Source organism: Odocoileus virginianus, chromosome 30, assembly GCF_023699985.2.
Source record: "Odocoileus virginianus isolate 20LAN1187 ecotype Illinois chromosome 30, Ovbor_1.2, whole genome shotgun sequence".
Lineage (NCBI taxonomy): Eukaryota > Metazoa > Chordata > Mammalia > Artiodactyla > Cervidae > Odocoileus > Odocoileus virginianus.
In genome coordinates, this window is record NC_069703.1 from 30,983,079 (window position 1) to 31,006,856 (window position 23,778).

Sequence of the window (23,778 nt, forward strand, 5' to 3'; positions counted from 1 at the left end):
ACGTAATGCAATGCTTCACTCTCAAAATGATCTACTTCACAAAAGAAAGGAATAAGAACCAACCGCCTATTCCGGCTCTCAGAGCTTTACGGGGTGTTTGAGGCTGAGGTGTGCGTGGAAACGGGGATGGAAACTCGGCTCAGGAGTCTGGGCTGTGACCGGCCTTGGCCAACACGGGGCCGCGCGTCTAACAGGAAAGGCGGGACTGGACGAGCTTCGAGCCTGGCCTCCCTCCTGCCCATCAGATCGCCTCCTGGGAGCTGAGCTGGACTCGGCTCTAATGCAGAGGCCCCAGCAAGTGACGATCACACGCCACAACCCCCATGCAAGAGCCACGGCCGGCACAGCTCTGCGGGCACAGGCCCTGCGGCTTCCCTCCAACGTGCGGGCCTTCAGCCGGGAGTGGGCAAGCCGCCTCCCAGGGCTGGGCGGGAGGCGGGCGTGGCCGTGGGTCTCTGGCAGGGCAATGACCCCCCGGAGGTGAAGGACGGCCGGTCACCCCCAGACCCAGACCGGTCAGGGGAGGGGGCGGCACAAGGCCCCGCCCCCAGGTGCTGGCCTGTGCGCTTCTGCAGCAGGCGTCCTTGAATAAAGCCAGGAGGAAGGCGAGGGGGTGCATGGGGTCCGTCCGGCACTCTCACTCATAAGATGGAAACGCTGACCCTGACGATGCTCCAGGATCTGGAGGCTGCGGGAGGGCTGGTGTGAGGGCGGCTCCAAGAGCCGCGGTGCAGCCTCTTAACCCCTTCGTCACGTGCACCTCCGGGGACGCCGGTTCTGCCACGGAAGCGTGTCCAGAGCCTGCCCGCAGCCTGGGGACAGGTATGCTGCAGAAACGCCCGCAGCACACACAGGTGCATCCGCTGCCAGGGCCGACGGGCCAACAGGCTCAGGCACGCGCTGCTCAACCGCTGGGTGCGCTCAGCGGGGCACATCTGGATGGCGGCTGAGGCGCTTTACAGCCTCTTTACAAGGCTTTTGCGTTTTTCCTTGAAGAGGAACAGCGGCCCTGGGATCCGACCGTGACCCCGCAAGCACCTTCGGCGTCTCTGAGCTGTCCGTGAAGATGCCACCCTCCCTAGGGGGACGTGGACAGTCAAGGTCTTCCAGAGCTTTGGAGCCACTGCCAGCTGTCACAGGGTTTCCGTACGTTACCTTAGAGTTAAGATCACAGACACCCAGGGAGAGAAAGGAACGCGCCCGAGTCACGCGGTGGAGGGGGAGCTGGCGGCCCCAAAGGTGCGCCCTGTTCCGCTGGCCCAGGTTCAGCCTGCGAGGCTGGACTTAGGTAAGCTAACCCCCCACGCAGCTGGCGCAAGGTGGAGGAGCAAAGTCAGGGCAGGGAGGAAGGGGTCTCCAAGAGTCAGGTGGCGCTCAGCGCCCCACACACGGAGCCCTGGAAAGGGGGGCCCTCCACTTGCAGGGGTGGCAGGGGCTGCTGGCTGAGCCTCTGTGAGACCACTGCCCTGGAGGCCTGCACGGAACTGCTTCCCAGGGGGCCCGGGAGGCCCACCGCCAGGGGGAGCAGATCCTTGCTTCACCCTGACCCGGCGCCACGTGGGGACGGAGGCCCGCGAGCCCCGGAGGAGCCAGTCCCCGACGCTGTCCGCATGCTCCTGTTTTCCATTTAACTTTCTTCCAGCAGATGACAATCAGTGAGTGGCAAGGCACGCAGGCCCTGGCGGAGGGGACCGGGTGGAAGGGCCGTCACTGGGCTCCAGGCTGGGAGCAGTGGGCGGCCGTCTGGACCCTGGCTGCGGGGGCTCCGGTCACCGCCGCTGATGCCCCCACCTCAGAAACTTAACCCACAAAAGCGGGAAGCAACTCAACTCCCCCGGGGCGGACTGGCTTCTCCCCACTTGCCTCCCAGGCGATCAGATCAGGGCAGCTGAGGCGACCTTGACCTTCTCCCTTAGCCCAAGTCCGCAGGCAGGGCGGGTTCCCAGAGGCCCTCCAATGGATGTGTGGCTGAAGATACAAAGAACATACGTGGAAACTCAAACACTAATTATGCTGCTGACGAGCTCAGAGCAGACGCAACGTCCCCGCCTCTAGCCCTGTGTCCCTGGAGCACAGGATTTGTAGCAAGGGGAGCCGTGGCAGGGCCTCTGGGCAGGGCCCCCACAAACAGAGAGGCCCTCCACCTCTGGGCAAGGACCCTCCAGACAAATCCACAGGGGCAGACAGTGAGGGGGAGGGCCAAAGCAGGCGGTCCAGGCCTCACCCGCCCCGGAGCTCTCCTCAACAGTTCCATCACCCCAGCTTATGCTGCTCACTGCTCCCACCTGTCTCCCACCTAGGTTGCGATTCTGGAGATGGCCGTCTCTGGGGTGGGACACACAGGGTAACCTCAGGCCACAGGTGCCGCTCAGTCGGACTAGGAGACTGGGCAGGACCAGGAAGCAGGCCAGGAGGAGCCCAGGTCAGGGTCTCCCGCCCGAGCCTGCAAAGCCTCTGGGGGACGGCGGAGGGTGCACAATGAGCGCTGTCCCATGTACTTCAGGACCCCCAGCCCCTTCCCCAGGCGCGGAGGACGACATCCCGGCCACGCCGGACAAGGGCCTCTGCGCCTCTCTCCACCCTCCTGTCCTGGCGGCCTGCACTCTCCCACCACGCCAGCAAGCCCCTCGGCTCAGAGAAGCCCACCCACCTCTCCTGGACTGGGTAACACAGCCTGGCCTGGCTGCCCACAACCACCTGAGCTTCCTGATTCCCCAGGAGGACTCACTGGACTCAGAAGAGCCGTGCTCGCGGCCCGAGTCACTCCAGGGGAAGGGGACAGCCAAGGCCGTGGAGGGAACCGCGTGCGGGCTCCAGGAACGCCTCCGGCGCCCAGCACCGAATCACACGGGGACCTCATCTCCCAGCGACGGGCCGGGGAGCCCCCCGGGGTCTCAAGGCCCAGGGTTCTACCTGATGCACCCCTGCCTCGTCCACAGGCTCTGGGAGGGAGGCTGCAGCTCGGCTTAAACCGCAGTGTCTACGTCACAGTCTCCGCGCCGTGACCATTCCTATCAGGGAGCGCAGGAAGCCTCCCGAGTCCGAGCTCCCAGAGGCCAGCCCGGGGCCTCCGGCCTGCGACGTCGGGACGTCCTCCCCCTGCGACAGGGACACCGCTCCGGGGCCCCCACGACCCCTCCCCGGCCCCGCTGCAGAGCTCTCCCCGCCACCGTGCCCTTATTTTGGTCAGCGCTTACCACATCAAGCGAGTCCTCTGTGCCTCGGTTCCCCTCTTCCCCTGGGGACCCCTCGCCCCTGCTGCGCACCAAGGGCTCGCCAGGCCCGCCCCCGTGGCACCCGCCCCTCCGAGAGCACCGCGGGATCCCGGGAAGCCCTGGAGGCTCGGTCTCAAGTTCTGCCTCCCGTCACCGCACACAGCGACCACGCAGCCCGCTGCTGAAGCAGACCTCCTCGCGGCCTCGCTGTGGGCCGGGGCCGGGCCCCAGCAGAGCCTGCAGCCTCCTGGGTGCGGCCCGCTGTCCGCCACGTCTGCACCCACACCACCCCACGGCCACAACCGCAGACACACCCGCCCTAAGACCTCCACGCACGGGACTGCTGCCCAACGAGGACGATTCTGTTACCCTGGAAGGGCAAGTGGACAAAGGGGATCCTTGGGAGGGGAACAGCGCCCCACACCAGGATGGGCACGGCAGACTGAGAGACAAGGAAACGGAGACTCAGCAAGGGGACCACTGGCCCACCGTCAGCCAGCAAGGACACAGCAGAGAACCGTGGCCCGGCCTCCTCCACGGCACAGCTCCTCCCCACTCTGGAGCCTGACCCGGACGCAGTCCTGGGGTCAGAGCCAGCTCCTGGGAGGCATCTGGGCCCCGCCCACCCCCAGTTACCTGCTTCCCAGACGTCTGCTGGGCTTCCCAGGTGGCACCAGTGCTAAAGAACCCACCTGCCAATGGAGCAGACACAAGAGATGCAGGTGTGATCCCTGGGTTGGGAAGATCCCCTGGAGGAGGGCACGGCAACCCGCTCCAGTGTTCTTGCCTGGAGAACCCCACGGACAGAGGAGCCTGGCGGGCTACCGCCCGTGGGGGCCGCAGAGCCAGACGCGACTGAGTGAGCACACGGACGCACACTTCTGCTACTTCCATCTCAGCAGCCAGCCTCCCGCTGCCACCTACGAGTCCCAACGGGACCCACACACCCAAACCCTCCGGGCCCAACGCTCACACCCCAGGAAGAGATGGTCCCTTGGGGCCCAGGGTGCGAGGTCTGAGTTTTGAACACAAGAAACCTGGGCAACACGCTGTTTCCCTACAGGCCCCTGGAGCGGGGTGTTCCCTTGCCGGCTGGTGTTGCTCAAGCACCATCTGACGGAGGCACGGGGAACGGAAGGGAGGCAGGAAGGAGCGGAAACGGCCACAACTGTAACGCAAGCCCCAGGGCAAGGAGAGGAGGCAGAGGACCGGGGGGAGAGGGCCCAGCACCCCAGCCGCTGCCGGCAGAGGCTCGCGGGCCCCGCGCCTGCCACCAGGGCGCCAGCCTTGTTTCACTCTGTAAACTTCTTCCAGACAAGAGGAGCTGATTAGAAAACCTAATTAAGGCGTTTGAAGATTATCTCGGACCCGAAGCAAGGGAGAACACAAAGTGCCTTCCCGCCCCGTGCCTCCGCCCCCGACTCTGGCCTTCATTAAGCTTTGATTTCAATCAATTGCACACCCACTAAAATTAACTTATAAGGCCAATAAATTGCAACCGCATGTTTGAAGGTATTATCTGCTGCGAGCCAAGAGCCGAGGATCGCAGAGTGTGGGGCCAGCTGTCTGGCACAGATGGGAGCAATCATGTCTGAGAGAAAGCAGTGCCAGGCCCCTGGGTTAGAACATCTGGGCTCGGAAGAACCCGGGCTGACCGAGGGCCCAGTCAGAGGCAGAGCGGGGCAGGCTTCCCCTCTTCTCTGCGAACCTGGGAACACGAAGCGCTGACCGCAGGGTGCGCGGCGGCCTGCTGGCGGCTCACGCCGCAATGAGATGCTTCTCTGGCAGCGGCAAGCGCCGGCCTCTGCTAGGTCTCCCCTAGGGAGACGGCTCGCTGGGGCCGCGTGATGAGGTCTGGGGACCGATGAGCCACCCCAGGCCTGGGCCTGAGAAAGCCGAGATGGCTCTGCCAGGAAAGCAGCGTCCCGTGGGCTGGCTGCCTGAGAGGTGGCCCTCCCCGCTCCCTCTCCCTGCGCCCCAGCACCTCGGGCCGCGGCAGAGGAGACTGGGAGTCACTGGGATGCTGGCAGCCAGGGTGAGAGGGTCTGGGAAGAGGGGTGATGACACTCCAGACGACTGGCGAGCAGACCATGACCTCCCCCAGTGCCAGCACTCCAGCGAAACCAGCCTGTCATCTCCTGAGGATTTTCAGCAAATGGACTGTTCCAATCTAAAATCAGACCTGTGCAATCAGCAGCTGCTTAAGTTATTCTCCTGGGAAAGTTTCCCACCAGGATCCCTCTCTGTCACTGGCAATGGCAAAGCAGGAACGCTGTAATCGTGAAAGGGATGGGAGGGCAGGGAGGTGGGAGGAGTGAGGAATGGGCTTCACGGGAACCAGGCAGGACCCCTGGCTCCACTCTCTGGGGCCCCAGGCGCCTCGTGCCCGCTGTGGGAAGGCAGGCATGCTCCCGACTGCTGGCACTTCTGAGCCACGCTGCAGAAACCTGTGCACAGGCGGCAGGGGGGCCCCCGGAGGGCCTGCTGGTCAGTCCCGTCCCGGCCTGGCCTCTCACTCAGACCACATCATTGCGACATGCCGGTGACTTATCCTAATCCCTACAGAGTCAGAACCTCGACGGCTGGGCGATCCAAGCCTGGAGGGCTTCCTCCGGGATGATGGTGACAAAGCCTCCATCCCCCACGGCACAGAGATGCCTCTGGGGCTGGGGAGCCCCCCTCTTGAGGCAGGCAGGCCTGGTGTGGCCCAGGACGCCTGGCTGGGTCACAGCTCAGCTCCACCTTCACGCTCACCGCGGTCTCCTTCCCTGCGTCTTAGTAGGAGAGCGCCAGGAGGGAGAAGAAGGCTGGGGGACCAGGGCCGGGAACCAGGGCCGTCTTGACTCCCAGGCCCACAGGCTCAGGCTGAAGACAGAAGCCAGAGGAGGGCCCCGGAGCGCGGAACGGCAGGAAAGGGTGCCTTTGGCCGTCTTCGTTTTTCTTTGGTTGACTCCCCAGCCCTTCAGACGACCGGCCTCCGTGAGAGGAGTTCAGTGCTCCTCCCTGGTGTAGACGAGGGCCGCTCCCGCTGGGAGCCACAGAACAAGGAGCCCCTGGAGGCGCCTCAGAGCACAAGGGGTTTGAAGCCCGAGGGCAGCGTCCAGCCCCTTGTAGGGGATGAGTGGGCGAGAAGCCAGAGCACAGACAGACTCGGTCCTAGTTTTGCAACCCACCAGGACCCCAGGATTCAGGAACAGCAGGAGTTACAGTCCAGGCGAGAACAGGGGAGGGCCTGCCTGTCACAGTCCTCAATCCCCAGGGGCAGCGGCCGAGCCCCCCCAGAGCGGGCTGCCCGGGAGCGCCCTCCACCCCCGGGAGCCCTGGGCACCCAGCCTCTCCTGGCAGAGGCCCTGCAATCACTCTCTTCCCTCCGGGTCTGCCCAAGGCTCCGGGCACCTGTCCGCAAGCCCAGGACGCGCCATCTCCTCAGCCCCTCAGGCAGTGGCTCAGCAACAGAGCCAGCGGACGCGAGGCAGTGTCGGGACAGCCTCCCCTCCGAGGGACCCTCTGAGCCGTTTGCTGATGTGTAAGGAAGGTGGGTATTGGAGAAGACTCTTGAGAGTCCCTCGGACGGCAAGGAGATCCAAACAGGCCATCCTAAAGGAATTCAGTCCTGAATATTCACTGGAAGCACTGATGCTGAAGCTGAAGCTCCAGTACTCTGGCCATTACTCTGATGAAGCATCCAATACTCTGATGCGAAGAGCTGACTCATTTGAAAAGACCCTGCTGCTGGGAAAGACTGAAGGCGGGAGGAGAAGGGAACAACAGAGGAGGAGATGGTTGGATGGCATCAGCGACTCAACGGACATGGGTTTCAGTGAACTCTGGGAGTTGGTGATGGACAGGGACGCCTGGCGTGCTGCAGTCCATGGGGTCGCAAAGAGACACGACTGAGTGACTGAACTGAACTGAAGGAAGGCAGGTGGAAGACTCCATGGAGGAGTGCTGTGGCTTCCTTCAGTGTGTGTGTGTGCGCGCACATGCGCGCACACCTAGTTGTGTCCAACTCTGCAGCCCCATGGACGACAGCCCACCAGGCTCCTCTGTCCGTGGGATTCTCAGGTAAGGATGCTGGAGTGGTTGCCAATTCCTCCTGCAGGGGGTCTTCCCGGCCCAGAGACTGAAGACTGAGACCTTGCGTCTCCTGCAACCGCAGGCAGATTCTCCGTCAGGAGCACCGGGGTGACAGCAGAATCTTCCTCGCTGCGGGAGAGGCCGAGACTAGGGAGGGGCAGGAACGAAGGACAGGGTAAAAGGCGAGGCCCACGGCCCCGCGGCCCGCAGAACAAGCTGGCCCCAGGAGACCTGCAGTGACCACTGGCCTGCACTGCCCAAGACCGGGGCGAGGCCTCCGAGCCCCGGGCTGATCTCCGTCTGCCCCAGAACCACAAGGGGAGAGTTCAAGGTCACTAGTGTGACCACTGACAACCCACAGGGCACTCTGACAATAGGAAGTGGGTAAGATACTGGGGGGGCGGGGGCGCGGGGTGAGGAGGGGAAGGAAGGAAAGAAAGAAAAAGGAGACTTGGATTCACAATTATTAGAAAAGAAATGGGCTGGCTCACCAACTGGGAAATGGTCCGGCTCACCAACTGGGAAATGGTCCTGACACAGGGTCTCACGGAGGGCGTCCCAGCGCACTGGTGACACCGCCCCTCTGGGGGCCTGTGGCTGCTGTGACAGGGGTGACCAGGCCGCCCCTACACATGCGGGAATGAAGGGCCCCCTGCCCTCCTCTGCGGGTGCCGCCCGGAGGCCGTGCACCCTCTCCTCCCGCCTTGAAGAGTGCGCCGATTCCGCTGCAGACAGAACAGCATCCTCTGGGCCCGGATCCCAGCTCTACAGACCGTCCCAGAACCTCAGGGGCCGCTCTGGGCCCGGATCCCAGCTCTACAGACCGTCCCAGAACCTCAGGGGCCGCTCTGGGCCCGGATCCCACCTCTACAGACCCGTCCCAGAACCTCAGGGGCCGCTCTGGGCCCAGACGCCACCTCTACAGACCTTCTCAGAACCTCAGAGGCAGCTCTGGGCCCGGATCCCAGCTCTACAGACCTTCTCAGAACCTCAGAGGCAGCTCTGGGCCCGGCTCCCACCTCTACAGACCGTCCCAGAACCTCAGGGGGGCTCTGGGCCCGGACTCCACCTCTACAGACCATCCCAGAACCTCAGGGGCCGCTCTGGGCCCGGATCCCACCTCTACAGACCGTCCCAGAACCTCAGGGGCCGCTCTGGGCCCAGACGCCACCTCTACAGACCTTCTCAGAACCTCAGAGGCAGCTCTGGGCCTTGACTCCAGCTCTACAGACCGTCCCAAAACCTCAGAGGCGGCTCTGGGCCCGGCCACCACCTACAAACCGTCCCAGAACCTCAGGGCCGGCTTGTCCTGTGAGATCCCTCCCTGGGCGCAGGAAGCTGCCCTGTCACCCCTCCCCACTCCCCCGCAGGTCAGCTCACCTTCAGAGGGAAGCGCAGGCCCACGCACAATATGGGTCATCAAGGTGGAAAGCCCCTTCAAGGGGGACTCTGCCCAGGAAGGGGAACCTTCTCAGGAGGCGGTGCGCAGAGTTAGACCTGGGGGACAAACCCAGCTCCTGCCGATTCCCAGCAGGCTAACTGCCTGGAGGCCCTCCCCTTACAGGGGTCTGATGGCCTGGTAGACCCCTCCCATGTACCCTACAGAGCCACTGTTCCGATGGGGAGGACCTGTGAAGGGGGATGGGGGAATGCTCTACCACATGAGGCCCGCTGAGGCCTCGCAGAAGGCACGTCGGACAGACCACGCGCCATCATACACATGAACCAGCGAGACTCAGGGAGGAGGGAGCAGTCAGAGGGGGCACGAGCCTCTTCCCAGGCCTGCCCCGTCCCCAAATGCACCCGGATCCCTGTATCCAGGAAATCACCACTCAAGTGTTTACCCCTGTAAGAAATAAGAACCGGCCTTGTTCTGATCCTCGGAGGACCCGAAAGCCACCCTGTCTGGCTGCCCCTTCCCACCTGGGGACCAGACCTCAGTGTCAGCTCCCAGACACATTCCGACCCCGCCGCGCAAACCCCGGGTCGCTCTGTCCCACCACCCTTCGCGACACCGACCCGCTCTACTGTCTGCGTGTCCACAGTGGACGCTCCACGTGGCAAGGACGTGGTCACCTGTACTCAAGGCCAGAGCCCCAGGGCTTGGCGAGAGCATCTGGCTTGTGTCAAACACTCCACTGCTGGCTGAGTAAATGAGGCAAGTTTTGCACTCTGGAGTTGGGTAAGGGTGGTTTTAAACTGGAATAGAACATGTGAAATGTGCCACTGGCTGGGTGAACCCGGATAAGACTTCCCCTCCCTGAATCTGTCATTTCAATGAGGCACGGGGACAGCCCTCGCGCACAGGCCGATGTGGAGACTCAGGAAGACCAGGGAGGCAGAGAACGCCAGGCTCCCAGGCGCTGGCTGCTAACTGCTGCTATCAGCACTGCTGTTTCACTCTCAACATTACCACTAACCCACGAAACTGACTCCACCTGGGAATTCCCGTGCAGCAGCTGGACAGCCTTCTTGCCACATGGCTGGGTAAAAACAACTATAAATAAACCAGAGATGCCAGCAACGAGACCACCTCTCAGCATCGCTGGGGAAGGAGATGTTCTACTACAGGGCAACGTTCTAGATGTGATGACTCTTCAATCACTGAAATTTACTCTAGTGCTGAGACTCGGTAACATGTGGAAACATCAGAAAAATACAGACTCAAATTCTAGCTCTTTGCCTCTAAGTCCTGTGTGTGTGTGAGGGGGTTCATTTAGCCTCTGGGAACCCCAGTCTCATCAGTAAAAATGGGAATATCAACGGCCCCAGAGGTTCTTGAAAGGATTAAAGACACTGCACGTAGAATACTGGCACACGGCAGAGTGAAGACAAGCTGGACTGCACAGCGACGTGTCTGGGGCCGTCGGCTCCTGGCTTCCTCAGAGCTGTGCTTTGGATCCTGTGTTGGGGGGTCTTTCTGTCGATGCGTGTGTCAGATGGACACGTGTAATTCTGCATTCTGCAGCATGTATTATATCAAACCTGCTCAAAACTGGACCACCACGCCAACTGTCTGCAAGGTGGGGCCTGAGGCTCCTTCTGCAAGGCTGACATCGCCATGTCCGGACAACACACCGCGGCAGTCGCATGCTCTGCTTCTCTCCTGTCTTTTTCCCGCCTACACCCCAGGCCAGGTCAGGGTGGGCACACTCCAGACTGAAGGCCAAATGCTGCCTACCTCAAGGCTCAAGAGGTGGCTTCACATTCTTAAAGGGTGTGGGATGTGTGCTTAGCCGCTGAGCCGCTCTGACTTTTGCGACCCCATGGAGCCTGCCAGGCTCCTCTGTCCATGGGGATTTTCCAGGCAAGAATACTGGAGTGGGTTGCCATTTCCTTCTCCAGGGGCTCTTCCCAACCCAGAAATTGAACCCAGGTCTCCTGCATTGCAGACAGAGTCCTTACCAACTGAGCTACGAGGTAAGGATAATTATACATAAAAAAGAAAGAATAAAGAAAAAGTGAGAGGACTGATGTGGCCTGCAAAGCCTGTAGTGTTTACTATCTGGTCCGTTACAGACATATATATGCCAAGTCCTCCCCTGAATCACTGGGTGTACTGAGGCAGCACTGTGTATATTATAGGTTTGCTATATTTTCAATATGGAGCTTAATTAAAAATGAGATTCTATTAAGAAAAAAATGCTTTGGAGATAAGCCTCTCTGGAGCCTTTCCGTGCGAGACAGATGAAGTGAGTGGCCACCCTTTCTGGGGGTGTGGCAGGAGGCAGAACTCTAAGCAGACACAACAAAAACACATTCCCAAGTGCGCGGGGTCGCAAGAGCCAGACGCGATTTAGTGACTGAACCGCAGCAACAAAGCTGCAGGCTGAGGCCCCAGCGACTCCGGAGGCAGCAACACTGGCTTGGAGGGAGCTGTATATACTGAGGAACCCCAGCTTCCCCCACAGCCTTCCCCCCAATATCCCCGGCCTTGGAGACTGGTCTGGGAGCAGGGCCCTGGGCCCCAGGCGAGAACCGTCAGGGCGGGTGGTGCCACGAAACCCAAAGGGGCCTCTGCGGACAGCAGACCCGGGTTTGACTCCTCGCTCTGCCTCTGGCCTCCGACACAATTCAGTGAATCGGTCTGAGCTGATCTCTTCGTCAGCAAACAAGGGGACTACAATAGCACCCACGCTGGGGAAGATCTGAGACGACGGGTACGGGGCATTGGGCCTGGAGTCTTGCACACAGGAGGTGCTGCCCTTGGACACGCCAGCCGCCTCTCACGACGGACCCGAGGACCACACTCCCACCCAGCGTCCTGCGGGCACTCCGAGCTGTCCCTGGTCAGGCCAGCCAGGGGGCCGGTCGTGTCTCCTCTCCAATTTACATATCAGGGGAGCCCCTTAACTCACAGGTCTCGGTACTGGTCAAAGGCGTTGTTGGCTTCCACCTCCAGCTTCCTCAGCCGAGCAGAAGGCATGGCCCCGTCTTCCAGGGGAGGGTCATACTTGTTACTCCATGGTGACCTGCAGGGCAGAGGGAAAAGGTCACACGACTCATTCCAGGCAGACAGGGCCGTCGAGTCCGTCAGCCCCAGCTTCTGAGATTTCAGAGGAGCAGCCGCGACCCGCAGGCCCTGGCCACAGACTGGCCTCTGCTTTCTAGAGGCTCGGAGGGCAAGGGCTCAGGGTGTCAGACCTGGGTGTGACAGCCAGGCCCCAGCTCTCACTGGCTGTGTGTTTCTAACACGTGTCTTGACTTCTCTAAACCTCCTTTTCCTCGTGTGTAAACAGAGGCTACTCTTTACCCACAGGGCTTCTTCGAGGAGCAAAGGAGGAAAGTACATCAAGTGCCCAGAGAGTGGCATCTTTTAAAAATCTTCCTTTGTTCTCACCACTGTATTGATGAAGAGAGACCCCTCAGTCCTTCCTGACTTGCCAGCCATTCTGGAGAAAATGTGACTCTCCTCACAGATCGTCTCAGACAATTAAGGACTAAAATTCGGTTATGGCAGCAAAGAGACCGCAGATCGCACGTGAGGACACCCCAGGGACGGAGGGCACCCCAGGGACGGAGTCCCCCCCCGTGACAGAGGACGGCCCTCCAGCCTCCACGGGCTGTGTGCACATAGAACACTGCGGAGTAATGAGAACCAGCCTCACTTTTTCCAGCCCAAAGACTCGCTGTGTTTTTAAAAATGTGTTCTGCCACATCAGGAAAGCATTTAACCACAGAGGGTGCTGGGAAGGTGGTTGTAAGGGAAACGCACTCGTTAATTCCCACAGGTGGACGCCACAGGGCTGGGGGTGGAATCACAAAGGAGAGAGGGGAAAAGAGAGGCGGGCAGGGCGACGCGGAATCCGGACAAAGTCCTTCACACCCTGGGCTGTAAAGAGCGAGAAGTCCGTGGTCAGAAACCCTACTGCCTTTCCCGTCTCCCCGCCCGATCACACCACTTCACGTCGCAAAGGACTCAGAACCGACTGATTTGGGATTGACGGTAAGGGACAAAAGGCATCCCTGTCTCCTTAACGAATCCTGTGTACAAACATCTTTCTTCCTGGTACCTGATGCCCGGCACCTACTTCAGCAGATCCATCACGTCAGCCAGGCAACTTCCACGTCGCCCTCGGGCAGAAGCCCCCTTTCGAGGCTGCGGGCCCACACAGGCGAGTGAGGGCAGAGTCGCTGTGCCAGGGGACCCCGAGGGTCTCCCCGCGGTAGCTGCCCTCAGAGCAGGAGGTGCCTGGGCAGCCTTCTTTCCACACCAGCCCCCACCTCACTCATGCGCGTCAGGAGACCCTGCAACAAGGGCGTGAGCCGTCCCCGCTGCCCCGTGACCAGCAGGCAGTCCGCGGTCACACTGGCTGTGCCCAGGCCATAGGCAAGGGTGCCGGGGCCAGCCAGGGCCGCGCTCCCCTCTCCTGCCCCGGGCAGGGCTGGTCTCACCGCGCTCACCCCTCAGAACAGCGCCGCCTGGCACAACTTCCCCAACAGTGGCAGTGTTCTGCGTCTGTGCATCCAGAACGGTAGCCGGGAGCTTCAGGTGGCTCCTGAGCACCGGTGTGGCTGCGGAATTGAACCCTAAAACTCTACTGAACTGGAACCTAGTTCAGACAGTCAACTTGAGAAGCTAAGCTCCCGGAGGGCAGGAGCCGTGTCTGTCCTGCTTCCCACCTGGAAGGGGGCCTGGCGCTCCACCACGTGCTCGAGAACAGCAGTGAAGTAGGAGAGTGTGTGGGTCACGGCATGCCTGTCTCCACCCTGACACGCAGCAGGAGGAACCGGCTCTCCGCCTGCCCCCCCACCGCTTGCCACGGTCACAGCCCGGCCCCCTCCAGGCCCCGGGCAGCAAGGGTGCTCTGGGCAGGAGCCCACGGCACGCTCTGCCCTCGTGGCCCAGCGCCCAGTGCCCAGCACGGGGCGGGGAGGAAAGGGGCCCCCGCCAATCTGGCAGGTGCGCCTCTGAACCGACAGAGATGAAGCAACTCTCTGCTCTTTCTGCTGGGGGAAACCTAAGAATTAAAAAAAAAAAAATCAATGAAGACCTCTTACCAGACCCAGAGGTGAAGAGTGCTGTCACCACCACTATTTATACATAAACCAGGAGGCTTGGTACCTCCGCTCGCCAGAGGGGGTGGAAAGGAATCTGAATGTGAGAACCTCCACTCCTCACCTGCCCTGCAGGCTCCCTCAGAGGCCTGGCCTTCCCAGCCGCGGTTACACGGCCACTGCTGTCTGGGGGCCGGGGGGTGCTGCAAGACCCGCCCAGCCGGATTTTGTTTAACGGTGACCCGACTGAGACATAGGAGCCCATCTCTCTTGCTGACTGGGAGTCTGGAATTTTCAAGAAGCCTGTAACTCACATCTCCCCTGGCTCACAGACGACAGCATTTCCAGCCGTTAGTCCTGGAGCCGGGGTAATTGTAGCTGGGGGAAAAAAATCATAACATTACCCAGAATATTCTGAGTGGAAGGGGCACTCAGAACACATTAAAGAGCTTAAATGGAGGCCATTTGAAAAAAGACAGATGGACAGGAACGCTTAGATTTCAAAAGTCAGGCCTTTCATTTCCCTCGGAGAATGCTTTTTGTTTCAGCTAACAGGTTTCAAACAGCGCTGCTGGCAAACTGTCACACCATAAGGATCTTATTTAAGCAAACGATCAAACACAGTTAGGACAGAAATGTGTGGAGAAAATCAGAAGACCTTGAAGTTGTATACCGAGAAGAGAAAGAAGGAAAGCCCCGTGCCGGGCTCCTCTTCGGCCGAAGACCCCCAGGCCCCTGGGAGCCCCCAGGAATGCAGATGGGAGCCGGCAGGGTGACCCGGAGTGGACACAGCCCCAGCCTTCCAGCAGCCACTGGGGAAAAGCTGTCTCAAACAGCAAGCCCGAATTTTCAGGAGGAAACAAGAAACCTGACGATAACGTTGACTTAGCAAGCCTCAGCTCTGGGGCCCCTCTTCCAGGATGCCCCCACTGAGGATGGGACGCGGCCCTCTGCCCAGGACCCAGCAGTGGCCAGCGCCCTCAGGCTGAGCCGGACCTGCCTCAGGCGGTCTCACCACCTTGGAGCCGGATGCCCACCTCTGTACCTCCATCCCCACCCAGACATCCCTGGACTCAAGAACATACACAGGCTGTCTGACTCTCCACTTTCATCCGCTGGGCATCTGGAGCTTAAGATGCCCCCAAACCCGCCCCCCGCCCCGAGCCTTCCTCGCCTCCAAGGTCAGGCGCCCCCCATTCCCCCAGCCGCGCCTCCCCACTCCCGCCATCAGCAAACCCCACTGCCTCTGCTTCTCAGACCGACCTCAAACCCGACCACCTCTCCCTGCCTCCGCTCTGGGCTCCAGTCTGGATCAGGCAGAAGTACTTTCTTCACCCAACTTCCATCTGAAGCTAGGAAAGGCACACCGTTCTAGGACAGCCGTCTGGTCTCTTTTAAGTAGCATTAGTTCTCTGTAATCTCCCCGCCAAGTTCTGGAGAGCGGCTACCCATCCCAAAATTCTTGCCTGGAGAATCCCCAGACAGAGGCGCCGGGCGGCTGCCACGCACGGGGTCGGACAGGACTGAGCGACTGACGCCCCCCCCACTTCACTTTCTGTGCCGGGCGGCACTCCAGGGGCATTGTTTCCCTTGACCCCCAAGTGCCCTGCACTAGCCTGCATCCCCTCGCCCTGCCTTCAAGGCCTCTGGCCTCCCTTCCACCCCAGGCTCCCCTCCCTGCCGGGCTCACTGGACACCGCGTCCCACCTGGGGCCTTCACGCGGGATGCCCTGCCCCCAGACTTGCGCGGGAGGGACCCTTCTCGTCCTGAAGGCTCACGTCAGCCTTGGCCAGCCTGTCCCAGCCGGGCCTGCCGCCCCCTTCCGCCTCTCCCTATCCTTGTCCACTCTTCAACAATCTCCACGGTTTCCGCATCTGCCTACTCTCTGGATTCCTCAGCAGGACACACAGGCTGCACAGAAGAGCGCCTCAGGGCCTGCTCCCTGAGACGAGCTGCTGAGCGCCCTGTGAGGAGAGTGACCCTGCACCCTCCACCTGACACTCGAGAGAACCAGGGCCCAGAGGCTGACCCGCAGAGGGCCCAGCTGCTCCCGCAGGCGGTGCTGCCCCAGAGCCCGTGCCGGCTCCCCCCGCGGTTTTCTCCTGCTTTTTACGTCTGAGGGCCCACCCGGCCCCCAGAGAGCACGAGGCCAAGGCAACGAGACTTAGCCCAGGCTCTGTGGCCTCTGCATAAACCTAAGCCGACTGCGTTCCTCCACCATTCTCCAAGGCACTGACTGTCGCCAGCCATCCTGGGAATACTGGGCGGGTTTAAGGTTTTCCCATCTTTCCCCCACTCCATCCTTATCAGGGCTTCCCTGGTGGCTCAGCTGGTGAAGAATCCGCCTGCAGTGCGGGAGACCCCGGTTCGGTTCCTGGGTCAGCGAGATCCCTGGAGGCGGGACAGGCTGCCCTCTCCAGGAGTCTCGGGCTTCCCCGGTAGCTCAGATGATAAAGAATCTGCCTGCAGTGCGGGAGACCTGGGTTCGATCCCTGGGTTGGGAAGATCCCCTGGCGAAGGGAAAGGCTACCCACTCCAGTGTTCTAGCCTGGAGAATTCCATGAACTGTATAGTCCATGGGGTTGCAAACAGCTGGACACAACTAAGCGACTTTCACTTTCACCTTTTTTTTTAATATTTAAGAACTTCTAGGCATCTTTAAAAACCTAGCTCAGACATCCCCCCCTTCAGGAAGTCATCCTGGAGTCAACTTTGGCCTTCTCTATGCTGCCCTCAATAAGACTGGCCCTGGCTGCAGGAATCAAGTCACAAAGTGACCAGATCCCAGTGTGTCCCTTGCTCTAGCCTCGTGCTCACCTGGGGGCAGGCATGAACACTGACTCAGTCATGCACAGCTCTGGAGAGGGTGATGGTGAGACAAAGGGAGGGCCCCATGTCTGTCTGACAAGCTTCATTCACACGCCCTTAAGCACACAGGCCCTCCCTGCACGTGGGATCCCTGTCATGCGCACACCCTGGACCTTCTCCTTTGCAGGATTCGATGTGATGTTTAATGAAGCAGCTCGTTGTTTTTTAACAGCATCTCTCTCCCGTTAGACTGTGAGCCCCACCAGGACAGAGGCCCCCTCTTCACTGCTGCACCTCCAATGCGCACTAGAGGCGCTCCACAAACATCGACTGGTCGAGGCTGGACGGCAGGATGGACGGAAGGACGGACAGAACAGGAGGCAGGAGGCTGATGGGCCTTCAGCTGTCAAAGCCAGCGGCCCCTGAGCCGCGAGCAGCAGCAGTTAGCGGCCAGGCGGGCCTGGCACGCCTGCGGCGCTCCCGGGGCGCGAGCTCACCTATAGGAGTCCCCATCTCTGTTGTAGTCACACAAGAGGTAATCTTTTCCCACCACCTTGTCTCTGGCGATTTTCAGAGGCTGGTCAACGGAAGACAGGAGGTCTTCACATAGGCTGGGGACCTGGCAGAAAGAGAGGAGAAGGCAGAGGGGTTAGGACCACGCGTTGAGCCCCGGCTGGCAAGCGGCATCGCAGCCGGCCATGGTCAGCATATTCAGCATCTGGCCTTGGGACCCTGCCAGAATCAGGGGCCCGTTCCTTTCTTTTCCGCATGTGTCTGATACCAACTGCGTCCTGCTGTGAAGAAACCTGTTCCGGATCACATGGAGCATGAGTTCCCACACGGCCTCCCTCCGAACTGCCCGCAGCTTTAGTGGCGGGGCCGCTAGGGGGGCCCAGCACGTGGGGGTGCGCGTATGCCGGGGACCGCTCTCTGGGAGGCAGAGCGCACGCTGGGGTCCTGAGAAGATGGGAAGCTGCACACACACGGGAACCGGGGAACGCGGGGGAAGAAGAGCCTGTCCGTGCCGGGCTCTCTGCAGGCTCCCGCGCCGGGTGGAGCTGCCAATTCTTGCCAGGCCCCCAGCCAAGCATTACCAGGTCGGCGAGCAGCATCAGCCCTACCCGCAGCAAGGTAGCGTCCCGCCAGCTTCCCACAGCGCCAAGCCCCAGCTCCTGTGCTCAGGCTGACCCCCCGGGACCCCTCACTGAGGGGGGCGCCCGGAATCCCAGGGCAAACGCTGCTAAACTGGACGCAGAGCTCTGCTAGGAACCAGGCCTCTGGCCTCTTCCTCCCAACTCAAACATCAACTTCCATCAAAATATTCCAGGCAGGGAGGGCTGCGTTCTCAGGAATGGACTCCTCCAGGTTTCAGTCACTTCCACACTATATTTTCAACGTGCTGACTTATGCGCTTCATGGGCCTGTGTTAACAGAGGCCCCACGGTATCGTTAACCAGACAAGTCGGCTGCCAACGGCACCAACAACCCTTCCACATGGAAAAGTTAGATCACGTGGCTGACAGCCACGGCAGTCCCTGGGGGCCCCGGAAGACCCTCGCCGCGACCAGAGACACACGGACAGGGGTCACCGCCACCTCGGAGACCACCAGCCTCCACAGGCTTCTTGAGGCACCTCTGCTGACTGCGGGGTGCTTCCGAACTCAGCCCAGAAGGCACTGTCTGGCACACCCTGGAGACGGCGACCATGCCCACGACTCACGGCTGTTCTGTGTGAGCAAAACACTGGGCAGCACCCTAGACACACACACACACACCCCCCATTAACCCCCTTATACGACCGCTTGTTTCAGAATTCCTTCTGGAAGCAAAACCCACCGAGTGCTTGACTCTCCCCGAGAAAGACACACAAAACTGGGGCTGACCTCAGCTCGTTTCAGTGCCGACAACACCAGATGTCGGCCACGCATCGTGCTCTACGCCGCGCTCTTCACAGGCGCTGTGCTGCCTGCTGGAAGCTCACACCGTCTTGTGAAGTCGTGATGCATTACTCCCATCCCACAGTTGTGAGTTCACCCAAGGCCCACACAAGGAGAAAACAGCAGGGGGAGAAGTCTCCCCCTCTGACTGGAACCCTGGTTTAATACACAGCGACAAGGAAGGAGGAAGTCAACATTAAAAAACTAAGATCACGGCATCCAGTCCCCTCACTTCATGGCAAGCAGAAGGGGAGGAAGTGGAAGCAGGGGCAGATTTTATTTTCTTGGGCTCTAAAATCACTGAAGCAGTGACTGCAGTGACGAAATTAAAAGACGCTTGTGCCTTGGAAGGAAACTCTGACAAACCTAGATAGTGTATTAAAAACAGAGACATCACGTTGTCAACCAAGGTCCATCAGTCAAAGCTGTGGTTTTTCCGGAAGTTAGGTACAGATGTGAAAGTAAAAGTCGCTCAGTCATGTCCGACTCTTTGCGACCCCAAGGACTATGTAGTTCATGAATTCTCCAGGCCAGAACACTGGAGTGGGTAGCCTTTCCCTTCTCCAGGGGATCTTCCCAACCCAGGGACAGAACTGGGGTCTCCTGCATTACCGGTGGATTCTTTACCTGCTGATCTACTAGGGAAGCCCATAGATGTGACAGCTGTACCATAAAGAAGCCTGAGTGTTGAAGAACTGATGCTTTTGAACTGTGGTGTTGGAGAAGACTCTTGAGAGTCCCTTGGACTGCAAGGAGGTCAAACCGGTCCATTCTAGAGGAAATCCACCCTGAATATTCATTGGAAGGACTGATGCTGAAGCTCCAATACTTTGGCCACCTGATGGAAAGAGCCGACTCACTGGAAAAGACCCCAATGCTGGCAAAGATTGAGGACAGGAGGAGAAGGGGATGACAGGATGAGATGGTTAGATGGCATCAACTACTCAATGGACATGAGTCTGAGGAAACTCCAGGGGACAGTGGAAGACAGAGGGGCCTGGTGTGCTACAGTCCACGGGGGCGCAAAGAGTAGGACACAACTGAGCGACTTAACAGGAGTCAGGACGCCCAAGGTACACCCGGCTGAGCAGTGAGCCCACCCTGCTCAGCTATGGAAGGCCACAGAGTCTAAAGTAGGACACAACTGAGCGACTTAACAGGAGTCAGGACGCCCAAGGTACACCCGGCTGAGCAGTGAGCCCACCCTGCTCAGCTATGGAAGGCCACAGAGTCTCTCACCTAGAAAAGTCCAAATCAAGGCAAGGAAGATTTCAGAAGCCTCCGCCCAGGGCATCTGGGATTTGAAGTGGCCTTGCTTTCCAGTCGCTGGCCACTTGAGACGGCCCCAGGCACCTACATGCCTGCCGAGCTTGTGACAGCCTCTCCCCAGCATCACTGTTCTGCTGGGCTGGAACCTTGGCTTACCTGTTGGGCCAGGACGCTACTGGCCTGATATACCCTGGATTATAGTACAGACTGAGCGAACAGACTCTGAAGTCACACTTCCTCACTCTACTCCTCACTGGCCTCTTGGCCTGGGGCAACTTACTGGACTTCTTTACCACCTGCAGAGTGGGGAAAAGAACAACCGACCCAGCTGGGGGTGACACCTTCACTCGGGACTCAGCACAGCGCCCAGTGGAGGGCAAGTGTGCTCGTCAGGAACCGATGTACTGATGTCCCTGCCTGCTGTTCTCAGCCATCAGCTCCAGCCTGGGCAGCAGTAGCTCCAGCCTAGGTCACACCTGAACGTACTGTACTGCCCCAGGCGCTGGGGGGAAAGGCACCGCTGAGAGCCAGCTCTGCTGAAAGCCAGCTCTGCCCAGAGCCCCACTGCCGGCTCCCCCGAGCCCTGCCGCGGGCAGCTCCGTCTCCAACACAGGATGCTCCCAAGATGATGGGATTTGGTATAAAACAGGCTTGACTGCAGTACTATCCCAAGAGGCTAATCTGTGGAACAAAGATATTTCAGTAATTTCTTCCAAGCACTTATACTAACACTGAAACCATTTTTGTTTTGTTTTTGTTTTAACACTGATTTTTTACTCTCTCCCCAGAATGTAAAGTTTTTCCAGGGCAAGGACTTTGATCCTGTTCACCACAGAATCCTCGGTCCCCGGGACAGGGAATGACTGACACACACAAGCCCCTGAAACATGGCAGGGGGTGGGGAGAAGGGGGGAAGTCTACACGTGTGTGTGTGTGCGTGTCTGTGTGTGTGTCTGTGTGAGTGTGTGCGGGAGTCTCAGTGGAAGTCCTAGGTGTGTGTGTCCTGGGTGTGTGCGTGTATGTGTGTGTGTCTGCGGGAGTCTCAGTGGAAGTCCTAGGTGTGTGTGTCCTGGGTGAGTGTGTGTCTGTGTGTGAGCGGGAGTCTCAGTGGAAGTCCTAGGTGTGTGTGTCCTGGGTGAGTGTGTGTCTGTGTGTGAGCGGGAGTCTCAGTGGAAGTCCTAGGTGTGTGTGTCCTGGGTGAGTGTGTGTCTGTGTGTGTGTGCGGGAGTCTCAGTGGAAGTCCTAGGTGTGTGTGTCCTGGGTGAGTGTGTGTCTGTGTGTGTGCAGGAGTCTCAGTGGAAGTCCTAGGTGTGTGTGTCCTGGGTGAGTGTGTGTCTGTGTGTGTGTGCGGGAGTCTCAGTGGAAGTCCTAGGTGTGTGTGTCCTGGGTGAGTGTGTGTCTGTGTGTGAGCGGGAGTCTCAGTGGAAGTCCTAGGTGTGTGTGTCCTGGGTGTGTGCGTGTATCTGTGTGTGTCTGCGGGAGTCTCAGTGGAAGTCCTAGGTGTGTGTGTCCTGGGTGTGTGCGTGTATGTGTGTGTGTCTGCGGGAGTCTCAGTGGAAGTCCTAGGTGTGTGTGTCCTGGGTGAGTGTGTGTCTGTGTGTGTGCACGGGGGTCTCAGTGGAAGTCCTAGGTGTGTGTGTCCTGGGTGAGTGTGTGTCTGTGTGTGAGCGGGAGTCTCAGTGGAAGTCCTAGGTGTGTGTGTCCTGGGTGAGTGTGTGTCTGTGTGTGTGTGCGGGAGTCTCAGTTGAAGTCCTAGGTGTGTCCTGGGTGAGTGTGTGTCTGTGTGTGAGCGGGAGTCTCAGTGGAAGTCCTAGGTGTGTGTGTCCTGGGTGTGTGCGTGTATGTGTGTGTGTCTGCGGGAGTCTCAGTGGAAGTCCTAAGTGTGTGTGTCCTGGGTGAGTGTGTGTCTGTGTGTGTGTGCGCGGGAGTCTCAGTGGAAGTCCTAGGTGTGTGTATGTGTGTGTCTGTGTGTGTGTGTGGGAGTCTCAGTGGAAGTCCTAGGTGTGTGTGTGTCTGTGTGTGTGTGTGCGGGAGTCTCAGTGGAAGTCCTAGGTGTCTGTGTCCTGGGTGAGTGTGTGTGTGTGTGTGAGCGGGAGTCTCAGTGGAAGTCCTAGGTGTCTGTGTCCTGGGTGAGTGTTTGTCTATGTGTGTGCGGGAGTCTCAGTGGAAGTCCTAGGTGTCTGTGTCCCGGGTGAGTGTGTGTCTGTGTGTGAGCGGGAGTCTCAGTGGAAGTCCTAGGTGTGTGTGTCCTGGGTGAGTGTTTGTCTATGTGTGTGCGGGAGTCTCAGTGGAAGTCCTAGGTGTCTGTGTCCTGGGTGAGTGTGTGTCTGTGTGTGAGCGGGAGTCTCAGTGGAAGTCCTAGGTGTGTGTGTCCTGGGTGAGTGTTTGTCTATGTGTGTGCGGGAGTCTCAGTGGAAGTCCTAGGTGTGTGTGTCCTGGGTGAGTGTGTGTCTGTGTGTGTGCAGGAGTCTCAGTGGAAGTCCTAGGTGTGTGTGTCCTGGGTGAGTGTGTGTCTGTGTGTGCGCGGGGGTCTCAGTGGAAGTTCTGGGTGTATGTGCGTTAACACAGGACCCCATGGAGGACAGCCACAGGAGACTGAGAACCGAGACCCGGGTTCGCGCTCCTGGCACGCAGGCCGGGGCTGGGCCCAAGGTGGTTCGTCCGGCAAACAGCAAGGGAGCCGCATCAGACACAGATAGCTACTGCGCTGTGGGGGGAGCCTCCCGGCTTCAGTGCAGACAATTCAGGGAAAGAAAGACTCATCAAAACGACGACAAGTTGTTCGTATGGGCAAACGTATTCACCCTTCATTTGAGAATGCCTTCTACTTTTGCTGGGGGGCAGGGGGTGTTAAAATGTCTGGAATTTTATGAGAATGGGTTTTGTTTTAAAGGTTCACAACCCAATGACCTCCTCCCTCCTCCTCTTCTTTAAATGTTTCTGGCCTGGTTAAAGCAAAAAATATGAGGCAGCCAGTTTTCTGCAAAGTGGGATCCAATCTTCCCCGCCTGCCCAGGCAGATCTGGGTACTTTCTAGGTCGGCATAAAGGCGTAGGACCGCCCCAAGCCACCCCACTTTGTAACCCAGTCCTTCGAAGAACAAAGCGGATTAAAGCAACAGGGCGGGGGGCTGATCCGTGGGACTGGCTGTCAGCAACAGCCGTTCCTGCTGCCTGCCCCACCTCCTTTCCTATTCCTCTGTCACAGGGCTCCTCCATCCACACGGTCAGCCAGGGCTGATTTCCACGCTGCCAGCACCCGCCACGGGCAACTGGAGGGCCTCGGCCGCTGCTGTATGCGGTGAAGAGTGCTCCTGGGCCACGGGAAGTGGCGGATGGCCCGCCTTCTCTCAGCCAGGGCAGCCGGGCTGGGGGTGCAGCAGGCATCCGGAGACCCCCTCCCTGCGTTCCTGAGCACAGCAGAGCCACGGAGACCATACCTATGCACCCAGATCCGGCCCCCTGGAAGGTCTGCGCCTGGACTGCTCAGAACCTATGACTGGGAACTACGTTGCCTCAGGAAAACGCACGTCTGAACTGCAACTCACAGAGCCACAGCGGAGCACAGACACACTTAGGGCGCCCTGTGAGTGACGGCTGACTTGGCCATGATCCTCTACCCCTGCTGGTACCAAAAATTCTGCCTCCTGGATAGACTCTCAACTTGGGCCACATCCTTGTATCTGACTTCCCTCCACCAGTCCTGTTTCTCTGATCAAAGATAAGATTCCGTAAGAATAACCTTACTGTTGTCCCAGGGAAGGGGGAGTCTCCAACCCCTGTACAAGCGTGGCTGCCCCAGGGCGCAGCAGTCATGACCCGGCATGGCAATGCGTCCTAGTCCCCCTTCTCCCCACCCTCCACTTCCGCCTGCACCCTCGCAAACCACCACCCTGCCCTACACGCTGTTCCGGGACACAGAAGCCTGAGCATGCGTTCTTCCACTTATCCCCGCTGCTGGATAAGGTAGCGCA

The 23,778-nt window shown here is 59.6% G+C and overlaps 1 protein-coding gene across 3 annotated transcripts in view; it reads right to left on the bottom strand.

Moving 5' to 3' along the window:
* Positions 1 to 23,778, bottom strand: part of CAPZB (capping actin protein of muscle Z-line subunit beta) — a 139,223-nt gene that overhangs the window by 22,168 nt on the left and 93,277 nt on the right. For all 3 annotated transcript variants that reach the window (XM_020899226.2, XM_020899227.2, XM_020899225.2), the window contains exons 3-4: positions 17,097 to 17,218; positions 11,651 to 11,764 (exon numbers count right to left, since the gene is read on the bottom strand). In XM_020899226.2, coding sequence (XP_020754885.1) covers positions 11,651 to 11,764; positions 17,097 to 17,218 — 236 coding nt within the window. The remainder of the gene's footprint in view (positions 1 to 11,650; positions 11,765 to 17,096; positions 17,219 to 23,778) is intronic.